The sequence below is a fragment of the Vipera ursinii genome (assembly GCF_947247035.1).
Source record: "Vipera ursinii genome assembly, chromosome: 1".
Taxonomy (NCBI): domain Eukaryota; kingdom Metazoa; phylum Chordata; class Lepidosauria; order Squamata; family Viperidae; genus Vipera; species Vipera ursinii.
In genome coordinates this window covers 14,195,719-14,214,546 of record NC_139512.1, presented here as the reverse complement: position 1 = coordinate 14,214,546, position 18,828 = coordinate 14,195,719, and the positions used below count along the sequence as shown (strand labels likewise).

Below are 18,828 nucleotides of genomic sequence, written 5' to 3'. Positions count from 1 at the left end.
ATTTTCTCTGAAAGGGAAAATACAATAAACTTTAGCATAGAAGGAAAGTACAGTACTTGTGCTTGCACTCTATCAGACTGATATCTTGGGCAACTTCAAGGTCCCTTTCTTTCTTCTTAAAATATGCCTGGAATGGAAAACTCTTTTGATACACAATCTTTAAATATTGGATCTAAAGAAAGGGAAACTATTACAAAAGGACAAAGTATGCTGTATGCCTATATCCTTCATTTAGACATGGCCTAACTCTAAAATGCTTCTTCAGCCATGTCACTGCGTTGTTTTTTAAGTGTTTGTCAGCTCCGCACATCTCACTTTGTTTCTCTGCCAGCTGCATAGTAACCTTATCAATGTAACCAGGGTGATTGTCACATGTCCAGCCATGTTATGGTTTCATGCCTAGCACTGCTGTTCAGTGCGCATGTCTACAAAAGTTTTCTCACTTTACTTTTTTCCCCCTTTTTGTATTCTGTCTGATGAGAAGATGTAGTCACTTAGGTTTTTCTTTGCTTCCTAATACTTTTGCATCTCTGGTAATATAATATTAATCAGAAGAGACCCCTCAGAAACCTGACACTGAGTTTTATTTGGATCTGTTATTGGGACTAAGCCTGGTTAGGTAATCATTTGTGCCCATAACTCAGCAGAGGGGTCATCCAGGACTTCTTCACTCATTTTCCCTATTCCCCCAATGGGCTCTTCAGAGAAACATGGATCTGGATCAACTTAAAGGTAAAGATAAAGGTTCCCCTGCACATGCGTGCTAGTCGTTTCCGACTCTAGGGGCCGGTGCTCATCTCCGTTTCAAAGCCGAAGAGCCAGCGCTTGTCCGAGGACGTCTCCGTGGTCATGTGGCCGGCATGACTAGATGCCAAAGGCGCACGGAATGCTGTTACCTTCCCACCGTAGCAGTCCCTATTTTTCTACTTGCATTTTTACGTGCTTTCGAACTGCTAGGTTGGCAGAAGCTGGGACGAGTAACAGGCACTCACTCTGTTACGCGGCACTCGGGATTCGACCCGCCAAACTGCCGACCTTCTGATCGACAAGCTCAGCGTCCTAACCCACTGCCTCAAATGCCCCTTTTAAAGACATAAATGATTATAGTAATGTTACACTATTTTTTTTTTTACAATTGTAAGGTCGCTGGCCCTTGACCAGACTTGAGAAATCATAAAAATCCAATCATGAGAACTCAAGCAGAGGCTTCTTAAAGGAACAGTACTTTATTTGTGATCAAAATAAGTCCTGGGCAGGAACACAATCTGAATACCGGCAGCAGTTATGTTCAGAAGTGCCCCACCTTAGAAAGTTAGTACCATTCCTGAAAATCAGACAATAGAGTTATTACAATATAAGGTAGACATCAATCTTTACTGTACATTCCCTTATTCCCTCCTTCAGTACATCACATCCATGTACATGTTTCTCACGGTTGCATGAATTTTGTCCCTGACACAAACTCTGACTAGAAAAGCGAGATGGCAATAGTTAGGCAAGGCTACACAATTTTTTTTCTTTTTTTAGTTCCAGTTACAGAAGCCTTCACAATTATATATTTAAAGAATGATAAGCCTTTACTGGGACTGAAGCAGCATTTGCCACTGTGAGAGCAGCCCTTAGAAATATGGAAAAGTGCCTCTTCAGATCAGACTTGACTCCCGGAGATTTCCTGCAGAAATCCATACAGTTTTCTTAGTAACATCATTACCTCCTTCCTAGGGCTGAAATTAAAAGATGCTTGCTCCTAGGGAGGAAATCCATGGCAAATCTAGACAGCACACTAAAAAGCAGAGACATCACCCTGTCAACAAAAGTGCGTATAGTCAAGGCTATGGTCTTCCCAGTTGCAATGTATGGCAGTGAAAGTTGGACCATAAGAAAGGCTGAGCGCCAAAGAATTGAGGCCTTTGAACTATGGTGCTGGACAAGACTCCTGCGAGTCCCTTGGACTGCAAGGCGATCAAACCGGTCAGTCCTAGAGGAGATCAACCCTGACTGCTCTTTAGAAGGCCAGATCCTGAAGCTAAAACTCAAATCCTTTGGCCACCTAATGAGAAGGAAGGAGTCACTGGAGAAGAGCCTAATGCTGGGAAAGATTGAGGGCAAAAGAAGAAGGGGACGACAGAGAATGAGGTGGCTGGATGGAGTCAATGAAGCACTAGGCGTGAGCTTAAAGAGACTCCAGAAGATGGTAGAGGACAGGAAGGCCTGGAGGAACGTTGTCCATGGGGTCACAATGGGTCGGACACGACTTCGCAGGTAACAACAACAACAACAACAGGGCTGAAAGAGAGTGATTGGCCCAAAATCTCCTAGATGAGGGAGGATTACAACTTACTCTTTCAGTTGATTTGACTAAGGGAAGTGCGTCGCCCCAAAACAATTTCTGCCTCCCAAAATTCCCAGGCAGAGGCTATCTGCATTGCCCATCAGTTGAGCAACAACACCAGAGAGGAAACTTGCAGACTATTCTGGACTGGGTGATTTATACTGACTTTTCTCTCTAAAACTAGATGCAACTTTGAGCTGTTTTTGGAGAAAAAGGGTCATATACTGTACATTCTGCCAAAGGAAATATCAGGAGATACAGCCTAATGTAACCTACTTACCATATATTCTGCATCAGCATTAGCCTCTGCATAGTTATACTGAAAAGAAAACAAGAAAATGTCCTTACTGTTGCAGTTTCTGATAACTGGTTTTCTTATAGTCATTTGCCCATTTGCAAATCAAAGAAGAATTACACCATCAGCATAATGAGGAAAAGGAAGAAGACACCAGAATTTTTGTGCACATTTTAGAAACACAGTAATTATTTTTGAAACGCAAAGAAACATACAGAGGAATAACAAGAGTTGGAAGGGACCTCAGAGGCAGAAAACCCTATAACATTTTAGACACATGGTTGGCCAATCTCTTCTTAAAAATGTCCAGTGTTGGAACACCCTCAGTTTCTGGAAGCAAGTTGTTCCATTAATTGTTTCTCCTTAGTTCTAGATTGCTTCTCTCCTTAATTAGTTTCCAACCATTGCTTCTTCTCCTGCCTTTAGCTGCTTTGGACAATAGGTTGACAAGGAGTCAGGCATTATTGCCCTTAGAATTGTCAACCATAGCAAAATGCAGTATCCCCAAATATGGTATCCTCCAGATGTATTGGACTATAACAAAATTCTCAGCATGTTATATTGAGAATTACAGACTGGTAAATCTGGAAGACATCACGTTTGAGAACCTAATGTGCACAGGATATAGAAAAATACATCTGCACTTCTGTTTCAAAAGGAGACACAAGATTTTCAACCATGCTGCCAAAATTTTACTAAAAAGGAAAATGCAGTAGACTTCAGCATACAGGTAGTCCTCGACCTATGAAACCAACATAAGGACCCAGATTGTTGGGGGCAATTAAGCTGACTTTGTAATAATGCCACTTGGGGTGTGTGTGAAAGCCCTAATAAGCAGGCATATACATAGAATGAAGGCTACTGCTAAGTTTGTAAAGCCGCCCTGAGTCTTCGGAGAAGGGTGGGATATAAATGGAATTAAAATAAATAAAAAATAAAAAATAAAAAACATTTCTGTTGCTAAGCAAGACAATTGTTAAGTGAGTTGTGTCCCATTTTATGACCTTTTTAGGCCATGGTTAAGTGAATCACTGCAGTTGTTAAATGAATTGTTAAGATAATGTGGCTTCCTCCATTGACTTTGATTGTCAGAAGGTTGTAGATCACAATCACAATCACTACCTCAGATCACTGCAATCATCATAAATGCAAGCTAGTTGCTAAGCACCCGAATCATGATCACATGACTGCAGGGATAGTGTGATGACTGTAACTTTGAGGACAGTCAAAGTTATTTTTTTCAGCACCATGGTAAATTCAAACTATGCTTAAAGAAGTCTGTTCCATGTACAGATATGTCAAACAGATATAAAGACATAGATGGCTAGAATATCTATCTCCTTCTCTAAGAACAGGGGTGTCAAACTCAATTTCATGGAGGGCCGCATCAGCATTGCGGTTGCCCTGAAGGGGCTGGGTGGGTGTGGCCAGGGTGGGTGTGGCCTACTGGGTGGGCATGGCTAGAGTGCGTATGGCCTACTGGGTGGGCGTGGCCAGCTCTACATCGTTCGCATCAAGGGTGCCTATGGGGGCCTGGGCAGGAGTGGGACAGATCTGGGGGTCTCTGGCAGAAGGAGGGTCTCTGGGCCAGGGCCAAGGCAGTGGGGGCCGTTCCCTCACTGTTTCCAGCATGGCTTCATGGGCCTCATGAAACCACTTCACGGGCCGGATCCGGCCCCCGGGCCTTGTGTTTGACATGTCTGTCTAAGAACTTGAGATTTCTCTTTTCTATGTAAGATCAGTATATTATTGGCCAGATATCCCTTCGGGAAAGGGCGGTATATAAATCTAATAAATTAAATTAAAACTAAGATAACTCTCTCTTTCACTAAAATCTCCTTCAGTTTCTTTCTTTAAAAAAAACATGGGCCAAACCAATTAAATTTGGATCAGAAGCACCTGGGGAAATGAATCCAGTAGCTATTGAGAAATTGCTACATCTTTTTCCAGTTAGACTCCACTGCAGAATAAAAATCATAAAAAGGGATCTGTCTGCCCCCAGTACTGCGGCCCTTCGTCCAAGCATTGTCTCCAAGTTTTTCTTGACGTAGCCAAGTAAATACATAAAGTTTTTTGGTATCCAAAATAAGTCTTGACACAATATGTGAATTAAATGTCAAACATTAAGCTTCTTTAGATATTTACAAGTAACATAACCACATAAGATATGCAGCTTAGGTGCCAAAGAACCTGTGAATTTTGCTTAAACTTTATCTCAAACCTTTCCCATACCTTGCACAGTTACTGATGTCTGTTCAACCAAAATAATTTTAAGCATTTTGCATTGTTCCAACTCAGTCGGTCCAACAAGGGGTTTCATCTGACACTCATGCTAAGTCAAACATTGAGGAAGCCAATCCAGAGAACAGGATGCTAATCTGAATTCAGAACCGCTGGTACAGTTGAATTCCCGATGATTAAAAGACTGAGTACTCAAAGCCTTCTGGATGATTTTTCAACCCCTTCCTGAAGAAAAGTATTCATTAAAGCAGGGGGACAAACTCAACAAAATGCTTATTGATTGCATTTACAGACATCCTAGCTAAAAAGACTATTGCAACCCAGAAAATTTAGCCTTACCCCATGTGCAGAAAGTGTAAACGTCGAAACAAAGATTAAAAGGAGACACATTCCCTTTTCTTGCTGGTCAGCTCTTCTGGTCCTTGCTGTTCTTCTAAGTGACTTTATTCTGCTCCATTGCCACTTTTTAACACCTTAATCTGCAGGCATCATTGCCCAAATCCAATGACTCTTTTGTTACTTGATTTACAAGGAAATATTAAACTTCTATTGCATCATGCACAATTATTCTATCAGCCATGTTCAAATTGAAGCTAAACAACAGAGGTTGGGTCTTTTTGTACAGCAATTTTCCTCTAATGTCACCATACAAAATTGGACTAAGTGAGTGATTAAACCAAAGTCACTGATGGAAACTTCACGGCTGAAAGTGCCCCATAACCAGGATTTGCCTGATCCTACTCCAACATTTAACACTTCACTTTATTATTTTTATTAGGTTATTTTTATTGTACCTTGAGTGCAGTTCTGGTTCTGAGGATAATGAGATAAAAAATAATTAATGAGTCCTGCATGGAACACAGTTGATTATCTTGATGAAATGTTTTGCCACATTGAGATCAATCTCTCCATGTCTACAAAGCATTGAAAGAGGGCTTATCCTCCTCAAGTGGCAACTTTAAGTGCGTTGTTGTTTTTTTCTTTTTTAAAGCCAAGCATATGTAATCTCTTCAGCTGTGTCTTCTGGCTAGGAATCAGAGGAAAATGTTTCCTCAAAGCAGTCCACAAAAATGATAAGACTTGCCTACCAGCAGAATCCTATTTGGGATTCTTCAGACATATGATAGCCATATATTATTAAATGGGGTTTAAACTTCTACTAGGAATTGAACCCATGCCCAATTTCATTTTAGACATCAGTACATTAGTTTAAGGAGACATCTAGATTCTGGTGCTCAGCATTGTAATACAAATTGTGAACCATTTCAAATAACATCTAACTTCCTACATCTGGAAAGTCCTAAACAGGATGAAGCCAGTCACATAATGTATCATAGGGAACGGTTGCTGGAATTGGGTACGTGTAGTTTAATGAAGAGAAGGGTGAGGGGTGTCATGATAGCAGTCTTCCAGTATCTCAGCGGCTACCACAAAGAAGAGGGAGTCAAGCTATTCTCCAAAGCACCTGAAAGCAGGACAAGAAGCAACGGATGGAAACTAGTCAAGGAGAGAAGCAACCTAGAACTAAGGAGAAACTTCCTGACAGTTAGAACAATTAACCAGTGGAACAACCTGCCTCCAGAAGCGGTGAATGCTCCAACACTGGAAGTTTTTAAGAAGAGACTGGACAGCCATTTGTCTGAAATGTTATAGGGTTTCCTGCCTGAGCAAGGGGTTGGACTAGATGACCTCCAAGGTCCCTTCCAACTTTATTATTATTATTATTATTATTATTATTATTATTATTATTATTATTATTATTATTATTATTATTATTATTATTTATTATCAACAGAGGCATAGAATAAAGAAAAAGTGAAGTATTAGTACTGCTTTAAAAAACCCTAGTGAAGCCACACTGGAATAGTACGGCCAATTTTGGTCACCATACTACAGAAAAGATATTGAGACCTTGGAAAACTTCAGAGAAGAGCAACTAAGATGATCCAAGGCCTGGAGACTAAAACATATGAAGAACGACTGCAGGACTTGGGTTTGGCTAGTGCAGCGGTAGGCAAGCTTGGCTCTTTTATGATTTGTGGACTTCAACTCCCAGAATTCCTGAGCCAGCATAGCTGACTCAGGAATTCTGGGAGTTGAAGTCCATGAGTCATAAAAGATCCGAGGTTGCCTACCCCTGTGCTAGTGTAAAGAAAAGAAGAAACAGGAGAGAGATGATAGGAGTATTCCAGTATTTGAGGGGCTGACACGAAGAAGAGGGGATCAAATTATTCTCCAAAGAGAAAGAGAGGGCACCTATTACCACCAGTGGTGGACCTGTGGCGAAGCGAGGAAGTATTGGCATCGGCTTCATATATGGTTGAATGAGATTTTAGGACATTCTGTTAAATTGACTCCTGAGACGTTTTTGTTAGGCTTAAAACCAGACAATCTGAATAGATCTGCATGGTATTTGATATTCGCATTTGTTAGCGGCGGCACAGATATTATGGGCTCAATATTGGAAGAATTCTTTTAGTCCTCCCGAGGATCTGTTAATCAAGAAATTTATTGATTGTGCAGAATCGGACCCTTTGACCATGCTGTTGAAAGATAAGGGGGATACAGATTATTATTTATCTTGGAGACCGTGGTATGAATGGTTGACAAAAAGGGATGGTTACGGGAAGGATTGATTATACAATGTAACAGCAACTTGTCTAAATCATTAGAATGTTTATTATTACGTTTTGTATTTTTTTTAAAAAAGAATTTTAATAAGCACTGTGATGTATTGTTATGATGTAGTTGTGGATGATTACAATAAAATAAAAAAATATATTAAAAAAAAAATTATTCTCCAAAGCACCAAAGCTTAGGACAAGAAACAAAGGTTGAAAACTGACCAAAGAGAGAAGCAACCTGGAATTAAGGGGAAAGTTCCTAACAGTGAGGACAATTAACCTTGCCTTCAGAAGTCGTGGGTTCTCCATTACTGGAGGTTTTTAAGAAGAGACTGGACAGTCACTTGTCTGAGATGGTATAGGTTCTCCTGCTTGAGCAGGGGGCTGGACTAGAAGACCTCCAAGGTCCCTTCCAGATTCTATTCTATTCCATTCCATTCTATTCTATTCCATATTTTATTATTCTATTCTATTCTATTCTATTCTATTCTATTCTATTCTATTCTATTCTATTCTATTCTATTCTATTCTATTCTATTCTATTCTATTCTATTCTATTCTATTCTATTCTATTCTATTCTATTCTATTCCTCTTAGTAGTTAAGATATTTGAAAACACCACACAGGATATGCACTGCCTACAAATAGGGAAATCCCCCTTCAAGAGTTAGGATGAAAGTCATACAAAACACATACAAGGAGAGCATGACTGCATAAAATATATGCATTTTTCTGCTCTGAGAGTTTAAGGAAAGATGGACTGTATGTACAGGTTTGCTAAACAGTGAGAAGTATTTCAGCTACTTCATCCAAGCTCTTGTGACTTCAGGGACATTTCCACAGTGATGACTCCATGTGTAGCTCAAGGCCGAACTGTTGACTTTCTTTGAGCCTGCTTTTCTTCTTGCAAGGTTTCATTCCCAAGATAGCCAAGGAAATCTCTGCAAGACGAAAAGCAAGGAAGTTCACCCAGACCCCAGCATATAGTTTTCTTAGGAACTGCATGGAAATGGGTTTGTCATTGCCTTTTTCCAAAATGTGCACATCCATTATTTTTAGCCCAGTGAGATAATCCAAAAACACTGCCAGAAGTATTCTATCTGTTAAATCGCAGAAGAAAGAGACGCGTAGGCGATGGCTGCAACAGAATCTTTATTGGATGGCAGGTTGTAGTAGCAAGACTGGGGAACTGGGGTTACCTGGGTCTTCTTATACCTGTCCAGGTGGGCACTGACCAATAGGTTCAAACCTTGGTTTCCCGCCTGGCAGTCAGCCAATAGGCTTCCGTGGTTTTCCCACCAGTGCTGCATCTTACCGGCGCTGTCCAACAACTGCGCCTCCTGTAGTTCTTGTACTGTAACTAGACCCATACATTACACTATCTTTACTGTAAAATTACGTCAATAGAATCTTGCAAGGCTGAAAAAAAATTTCCCCTCTTTTCCTTTTATTCTTTGAAAAATTAGGGAGGGTCCCTTCTGAATTGTTCCCAACACCCTTCTTCCTTTTTCAATGCTATTTTAATACGGCAGCATCCAGCCATTGAAATCACCACCTACCTTGCTTGTTCTCACCTGAGGAAATAAAAAGCAGCGTAACAGGAAGTTGTTGTCAGTTTCCTTCCATGTAGCACTGGCATACAAAATAAATACAAATTGTGAATGCTAATGCTCAATTGCTTCCTTGCTACTTGAAGAAGTTTTTTTTTTAAAAAATTGTGCCATTTCTCAGGGAAATAAGTCAAGAAGGGTGATCACATTCATTAACAGTAAAAGGGACAGGACTTTCTCAGAGAAGTCGGTATAAATGGTGAAGAAGATTCTGAGAATGTATAAAATGTACGTGTCAGAAGGATATGCAGTCTGTGCCCTAACCCCAGCAGGTGGAGGAAAGATAAGAGGGATGCTTGTTGAAACAGAAGAGGAAGATGGAAGAAAGCAATGGCAGAACAGAAAGAAAGGCCTTGTTCTACCTCCACCATCACTAAAAGGTAAAGGTTCCCCCGCACATGCGTGCTCGTCGTTTCTGACTCTAGGGGCCGGTGGTCATCTCTGTTTCAAAGCCGAAGAGCCAGCGCTTGTCCGAGGACGTCTCCGTGGTCATGTGGCCGGCATAACTAGACGCCAAAGGCACACGGAACGCTGTTACCTTCCCACCGTAGTGGTCCCTATTTTTCTACTTGTGTTTTTACGGGCTTTCGAACTGCTAGGTTGGCAGAAGCTGGGACGAGTAACAGGCGCTCACTCTGTTACGCGACACTCGGGATTTGACCCGCCAAACTGCCAACCATCGGATCGACAAGTTCAGCATCCTAACCCACTGAGCCACCGTGTCACTACTCAAGCTCTAAAGGAAAAAAAGGTAACCATTCTACGGATATGGTTGAAAGATAAAGGGGTGATTGTTCCGATCAAAGAAGAATATGAAAGAAAGCAAAGGCAGAAAATAAACAGAAGCTACTTACAGTTCTTCCATCTTCATCATTAGTGAACCTACTCTAAAATAGAAACAAAAGGAGACCTTTATAATTATGGTGTGGCAGTGTATCCTATCAGGATTTGTGTGCATCAAGCCTGGGCCACTGCAGTTTGTTCAAATCAAGAGTGAGTCCATAAGTTGTTAGGACCTGTCCAGTATGTTGAGATCAGGTGTGTCCAACTCGCAACCCTGGTCAGCTGGTAATGAGACCCCCACAAGATCATGAAACATTAAAGGAAGTTGTTAGTTATATACATTAACAGTATTATATGAATAAGAAGAGAATAGAGCTGGAAGCAGGAGAACCTATACCATCTCAGACAAGTGACTGTGCAGTCTCTTCTTATAAAACCTCCAGTGATGGAGCACCCATGATTTCTGAAAGCAAGCTGTTCCACTGGTTAATTGTCCAGAATAGAATAGAATAGAATAGAATAGAATAGAATAGAATAGAATAGAATAGAATAGAATAGAATAGAATAGAATAGAATAGAATAGAATAGAATAGAATAGAATAGAATAGAATAGAATAGAATAGAATAGAATAGAATCTGGAAGGGACCTTGGAGGTCTTCTGGTCCAGCCCCCCACTCAAGCAGGAGAACCTATACCCTTTCAGACAAGTGACTGTCTAGCCTCTTCTTAAAAACCTCCAGTGATGGAGCGACCATGATTTCTGGTGGCAAGCTGTTCCACTGGTTAATTGTGCTCACTGTTAGGAACTTTCTCCTTAATCCCAGGTTGCTTCTCTCTTTGATCAGTTTCCAACCATTGTTTCTTGTTCTGCCCTCTGGTGCTTTGGAGAATAGTTTGATGTCCTCTTCTCTATGGCAGCCTCTCAAATACTGGAATACTGTGATCATGTCACCCCTGTTTTTTTCTTTTCTTTAGACTAACCAAACCCAAGTCCTGCAGTCGTTCTTCATATATTACGTGGTCCAACCTAATTCCTCTTTATCCAATGCAGCCCGGGCAAGGCAAAAGGTTGGACATGCCTGGTTTAGACTTAGTGGGTGCGCTCCAGCTCCCCGCCCCAAATTATAGAAACCCTTCTTGTAAGACTGAGAAAGAATGACTTTGCTCAGAAGCACAAGCGAAATTATGATCTTTTCTTGCAGGTGCCTCAAAGCAAGCAAGTACTGCATCCCCTCACAACCGGTATTTATACAGCTCGTAGGTGACATCAGCAGTCTGTGATTGGTCGAATCAGCTTACCTCAGTTTTGGCGGGCTTTCTCTGTCTCCAGGCAGATTTCCCTCACTCCTTCAGGGGGCGCCTGGTGACCAGAAACATCCAGCAGCCCTTTGTGGTACCTCAGCTTGGTGCACCACATCCACACTCATACCCACACGCACACCCACTCACCCTGTCTAACTCAACCTCGCTCATTCCCCATTCTTCAGAATGCAATCCATGCCTCCCTCCTCGGTGTCTGGTAGTCTATCCTGGGGAGTTTGCTGTGCCAGCCCTGAGAGGCAGGCCAGGCTGAGACATCAAAGTCTGCCGATAAATGCCACTTTCATGTGAAGGTTGCAGCCTCAGGATCTTCCAAGCCTTGCTGGGCTTCCCGCCTTCCTCTTTGGCCTGGCCTGAGTTGCTCTCTGGCTGGACTTGGATTTCTTTCCCTGACCTGACTTGTCGAGGCAGCGGCTTCCCCTCTTCCTTCTGTCCCTTTCAGGGGGGAGCTGGAGAACTTGAGCAGGGCAGGCCTCTTTTGTAGCTGGGGCTGAAGACCCCAAAGGAGCCACGGGGGATCCCTACCTCCCTTCCCTCTGGGGGGCTCTGCTGGGTCCTCCTGTTATGATTCAGGGTCAGCCTGTGGGTTTGGCAGTTGGGTCGGACGATTCAGAGGAGGAGGAGGGGGTGTTGAAGAGCTTGCTGATGATGGCCTTGAGGCTCCGCAGAGCCCTCAGCCAGGCCCCTCCCACCTGGTCACGATGGAGACCCAGCTGTGTGAGCCTGACAGCGTGGATGAAGATGACCCACAGCTGGCCCTGTTCAAGGATGCCCGACGCAGGAGGCAGTCAATCAGGAGTAAACAGAGGAAGGCAATGGGGCACCTTGGAAGGAGGCAGAGAGAAGCCACGCCCTGAACTGTATAAAAGGGGAATGTGTGGGAGGGCTGGTTTGCTGAAGGCAACCGCTTGAATAGTTCCTTTTTTCATAGCTCCTGTTTCATGGTTGGTGTCTGTTTTATGTTAATAAATTTGGCAGGCTTTATTCCAGCCTCTTACCGTTTGTAAAGGGGTTGTCCCTGCTTTTTCTGCAGGGCCGGTAGCAGGCTGGTACAGAACACCTCCACCCAATGCAATCTGAAGCATCTCTGGGGCAGGAAATGGATGCAAGATCCTTCTAACTGGGGGCACACCAGCCGTGCAAGTGATGCCTTTCCCAAGTGAAAAACGTTTTGAGAATCTGAGGAGGACTCATCAGAGGTTTCAGAGTGACTGGATCAATGAGGATGCAGCTTCCCTTTAGTAACTCTGATGCTGCTCATAAACAGTAAACAGCTGTGCCAATAAAAGTGAATACACGTAAACAGCCATACCAATAGAATACACATAGCTCTGGATTGAACTGGGGATTCCTTGGTCATCTCTGAGCTTGGCCATTTTCTTGGAGAAGTTTCATTACCAGACTAACATCGTCAGTGTACAGTGTACAGAAGGCCATGCAATTTGGAAATTTGATCTCTTTTTTAAAGAGAAGAATCAACCACGTTCATTCAGCACTCTGACTCATTTTTTTTGCACCAGCTCTCAAGGTGGATGACATGGTCTTAACATCGACCTTCTGCAACGGCAGAAATAGAGGTAACAGCAGGTTAGAGAAATTTTATTGCCAGGTAGAGACTGACAGGTTGGGAGCCAGAAAATCAACTGGAAAATTCCAGGGCAGAATAAACAAGGGATAGAGACCTGCACAGAGCCAAATTCCTATTAAATTCAGCCCAGTACTGGTTTATCTACTTTGCTCAAGCTGAGCTGCTGCTTCCCTTGTAACTAGTTACATTCCCAGGTGCAGCCAAAAGGTTAGAATAACCAACATAGCAAAGCCCAATCACACAATGCACCCATCCTACCTACCGTGTCATTTCATAAATCAGCATAATCCAGTAGAAGTAGACCTTGCTTAGCCACGTCCTCACTTACTGATCAAAGTTACAGTGTCGTTGAAGGTGTAACTTTACGGCTGGTCTTTGCACTTATGACTGTCACAATGTCTTGTCGCCACATGACCGCCCTCTGCACACATCGCAGCTGACTTCCAATAAGCAGAATCAATGGAGAAGCTGGCAATATAATCACAAATCATGGTGTGATGTCTCGCTTCATAACTCTGTCGCTTAGTAAGAGAGTTGCCAGTCCCAGTGATGGTTGTTAAGTGAAGACTAGCTGTATATAACTGCAAGGAGACCTGTCTTAATGGCTTTCCTAAATCCCATCAGGTTGGTAGGATTCAATAACTATCTAGACCAGGGGTGTCAAACGGCCAGCCCACGGGCCGGATGCGTCATGCCGAAACCGCGCCCAACTCAGCTATGGCAATGCGGAAAAAGTTTCAACACATCACAACATGTCATGTGACGTGATGAGTTTGACACTCCTGATCTAGACTAACTGGGGTTTTGGAGTCCCTCTGCTAAACCGTAATGTGATGTATTTGGGAACTGGAGATTGTGTGAATGAAGCCAATGAAATAGGGCCCATCTTATTCTAGCTATATCTTTCCATCCATCCATGCATCCCATTGATAATTTTCCCTTGGAGCAGTATATCACAGAAGAGCCATTTCAGCTAACCTGACATATGCGTTCAACAAGTTATAGAAATTGCTAATGGTGATCCAGATCTATTCACTCTCTTTTGTTTCTCAGGCTTTTGTAGATTCTCCCCAGCAGTTTGAAGCCACATTTTTCAAGCCCCAGAACAAAACCTCTGGCCTATTGAGGAGTTTGAACTGCTGGGCCTTTCTAAAAATGAGCACAGTTTTTTTGTCTTCAAGAGGACTAGAAACATGGTACATCACTAGTCATCTTGATTTTTCTCTGCTACAGCATATGCTGTATAATCAGGCTGTCCTGTGGGGCTTGGAGATGGACCTCATGGGTGATGCTGGAAGGCCTAATTCTGAAGCAAAACATGGGTACCAATCCCTTTGAATGGACACTCCAACTATCTGGGTTGGGTCCACATGATACATTTAATTGGCTACTGAATTCTCATGTTTGAGGGAATGAATGGTAAATTTGCCACGTGGGTTGAATTTACTCTAATCTCCCTCCAAGCTAACCAAGGTTAAAATGAGTTGTGCGAATGGAGCTGCTTGGTCTTTAACTGATCTAGTTATGGGTGTCCTAGGAAAATAGAGAATTTGTTTGCACCTTTGAAAAGCTCCATTCTCAATCCATCCACCCTGCAATTTGTAGATTATAAGTTAGTTCAGAATCCAACAGGGGGTGGGGATATCCATCCATCTTAAACTTGCCAAGCTTGAGAAATATTGTTCCCACACATCTGAAGGGCACCAATTTTTTTTTAAAAAAAATGCTTTGTATCCTCTTCATGTCAAATTCAGAAGGCAGTAGAGTAAACCCGTTGCACTGTTTGCTCAAGATGTTTTATTGAAGATGTTGCTTAATCTTATTTTTTCTTAAGTGTCTGATTGATTGATTGATTGATTGATTGATTGATTGATTTACTGGAACTTGTATACCACTTGATTTTAAGTATACTGGCAGACAGAGAAAGAAAGAGGAGGGGATCTGTTGTTGCTATTGGTCTCTTCCCATCTCATTGCTTAGTACTTGATGTAGGAAAGGGTCACGTCTCCTGTGATCTTGAGAGTGCGGATGTGTTCAATAGGAATATAACGATGGGCATAGTTGAAGAAGGGATGGCCATTGGTATAAACCTGGAACTCGTGCTTGTCATAGTGGATCGAGAGCTGGGAAGAGAGGAAGGATGTTATTGCAGCCAAATCAGCACATTCGATCCTCCATGGAGCAGGGTCCGCAGTCCACACCATCCGCAGCTTGCTACACACCTCCAATACATAAGGGGTGGGTGCTTTGATGGGGGACTCTCAATTGCCACACATTGCTTTCTCCCCCCGCCCCCCAAAGGGCAACATAAGGACAATTTTCTAGAGTGAGAGATAACAAAGGGATTCTGTATGTCTATGGAGATTCTCAGCCATCCAGGTCATAGTTATGCCAAAGATGCTTTTTCACAAGGCAACTGGACTTACTTGTTTTTCTTTGAAGATGTTTGAAGACATTGGATGAGAAGCAAAACGTCTTCAAAGAAAAACAAAGTCCAGTTGCCTTGTGAAAAAGCATCTTTGGGATTCTGAATGGCCTTCTGGAGTGGCAATTCCACTCTTCTCCACTAGGGGGAGTATTTTATTTATCCCATCAGCATTCCAGAGGTTCAGATTTCAGTTCCTCAAGACTGTGCTAGCTGGGAATTTATTTAATTCATTTATTTGTATCCTGCCTTTATTATTATTATTTTTCTAAAAAAAAATAACTCAAAATGGCAAACAAATTCGATACACATCCTTCCTTGTATTTTCCCCACAACACCTGATAGAGGTGGGTTGAGAAAGAGTGACTGGCCCAGAGTCATCCAGCTGGTTTTCATGGCTAAGTTGGGATTTAAACTCTCAGTATCTTGCTTTTTAGCCTCATTCTAAACCACTACACCACGCTGGCTCTATGGTATAGAACCGATAATTCTATGGGATTATGGAAGATAGAGTCTTATAACCTCTGAAGGCACCAGCTGGATTGTCTTTCCATTCCCCACTGTCTGCCTGCCTACCTTCTCACCAGCCAACCACTTTGCTGGAATTCAGGTCTGTCTGCCTGAACTGGGTAAAATAGGAGTGATAAATGAATTGCATAGCTGTAGCTGCCATAATGACTTTTTTGACCTCCCTGCCAATGTTGTTGTTGTTTGCTGCAAAGTTGTGTCCGACCCATCGCGACCCCATGGACAACATTCCTCCAGGCCTTCCTGTCCTCTACCACCTTCTCGAGTCCATTTAAGCTCACGCCTACTGCTTCAGTGACTCCATCCAGCCACCTCATTCTCTGTCGTCCCCTTCTTCTCTTGCCCTCCACCTTTCCCAGCATTGGGCTCTTCTCCAGTGAGTCCTTCCTTCTCATTAGGTGGCCAAAGGATTTGAGTTTTAGCTTCAGGATCTAGCCTTCTAAAGAGCAGTCAGGGTTGATCTCCTCTAGGACTGACTTAGTCCTAGTCCCTGCCAATACCCCTCCCTAATGGAATCAAAGTCAACTCACTTCAAAGTACTGGCCACATTGGAATGGGTTAAAGGGCAGGTAATTTTCCTCGGGTCCCCACCTGCCATTCAGAAAACTGTTGCGCACCACAGTTCTCTCTTTCATGCGTGGATTAATGCGCAGAGCGATGTCCTGGCCAGCCATCAATTTGATTTCAAACCTTGGAAAGAGAAAAACAAACAGACATTGAAGACTAGACCTTTGGAATAAATAAAAGGAAATCTGGTTCCTCCCCTACTTTTTAATCCAACAGTAGCCTGCCAGATGCTTCCATGGATGAAGGCTAAAGGGGAAAAAAAAACAGTTCTTGTTCCTTTTTCCAAATATTATTTATTGGTAGACTGCTGCCGAATGTGGAAAATATGTTTAGCTTTTTAGGCATTTAGGCATTACATTTACATCCTGACAATCGCAGCAACTCTCAGTGAGCTATAAATCAGACAAAAACATACTAAGAGCATACGATCAGCAGCATTCTAGGAGACGATAGCATTCTTCTGATGAAGAATTGCTTATTCCTGATCCTGCTTAATGACAGCTTGAGTCCTAATCATTCTTTAAAGCCACCTCCTAAGCCAGAGTTGCCCAAACTCTTCAATTTGTCAATGCCTTCATGAAGTTTCAGATCTCCCACTTTGGGGAACCTTGCCCTAAGCTAAGACCCCTTGCTTATTCTTGTGGCAATGAGTTCCACAGACTACATTCCACGTTGTGCTCCCACTCTCCTTAATCTCCTTGTCCTCTGGGCAGAGCCTGAAGATATGCAGAGGAGTGTTGTGATTCAGGGTCAGCCTGTGGGTTCAGCAGTTGGGTTGGACGACTCAGAGGAGGAGGAGGGGGTGTTGAAGACCTTGCTGAGGGGGTTGAAGATCTTGCTGATGAGAGCCCTCAGCCAGGTCCCTCCCACTTGGTCACCACGGAGACCCAGCTGTGTGAGCCTGACAGCGTGGATGAAGATGACCCACAGCTGGCCCTGTTCAAGGATGCCCGACGCAGGAGGCAGTCAATTAGGAGTAAACAGAGGAAGGCAATGGGGCTCCTTGGAAGGAGGCAGAGAGAAGCCACGCCCTGAACTCTATATAAGGGGAATGTGTGGGAGGGCTGGTTTGCTGAAGGCAACCGCTTGGATAGTTCCTGTTTCTTAAAGCTCCTGTTTCTTGGTTCGTGTCTTGTTTGTTTTTGTAGCTATAAATTTGGCAGGCGTAACTCCAGCCTCTTGCCTTCTTGTAAAAGGGGTTGTCCCTGCCTTTTCTGCAGGGCCGGTAGCAGGCTGGTACAGAACAAGGAGATGGGAAACTCATAGAAAGGAGATAGATCAGGAAAGGACTATGATAGGCCCTAATGCTGGAGTTTAGCTGTGCCGAAGCTAAACTAGAGCCCTAGTGTTGAACTCGCAAGCAGGGGATCAGTGGGGCTGAAATATGTGATGCCAGAAAAAAAAAAACCTGGCAGGATGGGATCCATGGTCCTGACTATGGAAGGACAGTCATGTGTGATGGTTACATTTCCATTCCTCCGCCTGAATCCCAAAATGCATGTGAAGAAGAGAGAGCTGAGACCTTTTAGTGTTCTTTGGAATAAAGCCTTGCAGTGAGATGGTCCTGCTGGCTCCCAGATCTCTAGGAATGTAGCCCATGTAAGGCATTGGCTGAAATAGACAAGAATCCAGGTTATACTTAACACACTCCTTTGACTCTGTGGTCCCTATCCCTGCTAGCGGGGGGGGGGGGGTAAAGGTAGTTGTAATCCAGTAAGTCTTGGGATACCGAGCAGGAGACACACAAAATGGGTGGAAGGCAACTTCTGGAATCTTGTCTCAGATGGATTTTTCCTGCCTTCCTTTGTGGATGCGAGCATCTCTTCCCTTAACCAGGAAAGTAGTAATTTTTGGCTCAAAAGTAAGATACCGGTTGGTTCAAGCAGTTTGTTTGCTCAGCAGGGCTATCCCAAGGATGTGGTCAAAACAGTCAAGATGGCAACCTGGTTGGTGCCATTGCTTTATGTGCAATGAATTTGTATTCATTGCTTTATGTGCAATGAATACAAAAAATAGATGGGATTGTGATGATGTCAGCATGGCTGCTGTGTTGACATTTTTAATCACATGCTGTGAATGCCCTTAGTTTATTGCATCATAAAAGACGGAGTTCCCAGATCAAATCATAAACCTTGGTTTTTAGAGCTGGTTTCCTTGTGCAATACATACGTAGGTCTTTCTTTCTACTCTGCCCCACATTGGCCCAACAGCCTTCTTTCATCCCAACTTTTCTTGTTCAACTAGAAATTTCTTGGCAATGGGGAATGGGTAGCTTTTAACATGGACGAAAGGGACTAAGATTAATCCCCGTCCTCAGCCCTTAAATATTCCATTCACTATTTCTCCCACACACACAAACTTTCTATATGATTTTAGAGGCTTGGAAGACCAAGTACTTAAATATTTGGCAGTCCTTGTTCTTGTTCACTGGGAGCATGATCTAAGCCAAAACACAAGGACATACAAGGCTCTTTGAATTCCACCTGAATGCATGCAGACTCTCCACTCTTGGTT

The 18,828-nt window shown here is 43.0% G+C and overlaps 2 protein-coding genes across 7 annotated transcripts in view; both read right to left on the bottom strand.

Annotated features, from left to right (window-relative positions):
* The window catches only part of LOC310641043 (32 kDa beta-galactoside-binding lectin-like), a 48,070-nt gene extending 42,725 nt beyond the window's left edge, over nucleotides 1-5,345 (bottom strand). For 2 of the 6 annotated variants that reach the window (XR_014492654.1, XM_083363700.1), the window contains exons 1-2: nucleotides 5,208-5,345; nucleotides 2,613-2,651 (exon numbers count right to left, since the gene is read on the bottom strand). Coding sequence is in view for 4 of the 6 variants with exons in the window: in XM_083363700.1 (XP_083219826.1) it covers nucleotides 2,613-2,651; nucleotides 5,208-5,258 (90 nt within the window). In the remaining 2 variants the exon portion in view is untranslated. Of the gene's footprint in view, nucleotides 1-2,612; nucleotides 2,652-4,859; nucleotides 5,094-5,207 lie in introns of all 6 variants that reach the window. The other 4 variants (XR_014492655.1, XM_083363701.1, XM_083363699.1 and 1 more) reach the window with 3 other exon arrangements.
* A 9,152-nt stretch (nucleotides 5,346-14,497) lies between these two features.
* LOC310641037 (galectin-9-like) overlaps nucleotides 14,498-18,828 on the bottom strand; it is a 42,592-nt gene continuing 38,261 nt past the window's right edge. The window contains exons 21-23 of the mRNA XM_083363684.1: nucleotides 17,837-17,925; nucleotides 16,278-16,437; nucleotides 14,498-14,917 (exon numbers count right to left, since the gene is read on the bottom strand). Of these exons, the coding sequence (XP_083219810.1) occupies nucleotides 14,771-14,917; nucleotides 16,278-16,437; nucleotides 17,837-17,925 (396 nt within the window). The 3' untranslated portion in view covers nucleotides 14,498-14,770. The remainder of the gene's footprint in view (nucleotides 14,918-16,277; nucleotides 16,438-17,836; nucleotides 17,926-18,828) is intronic.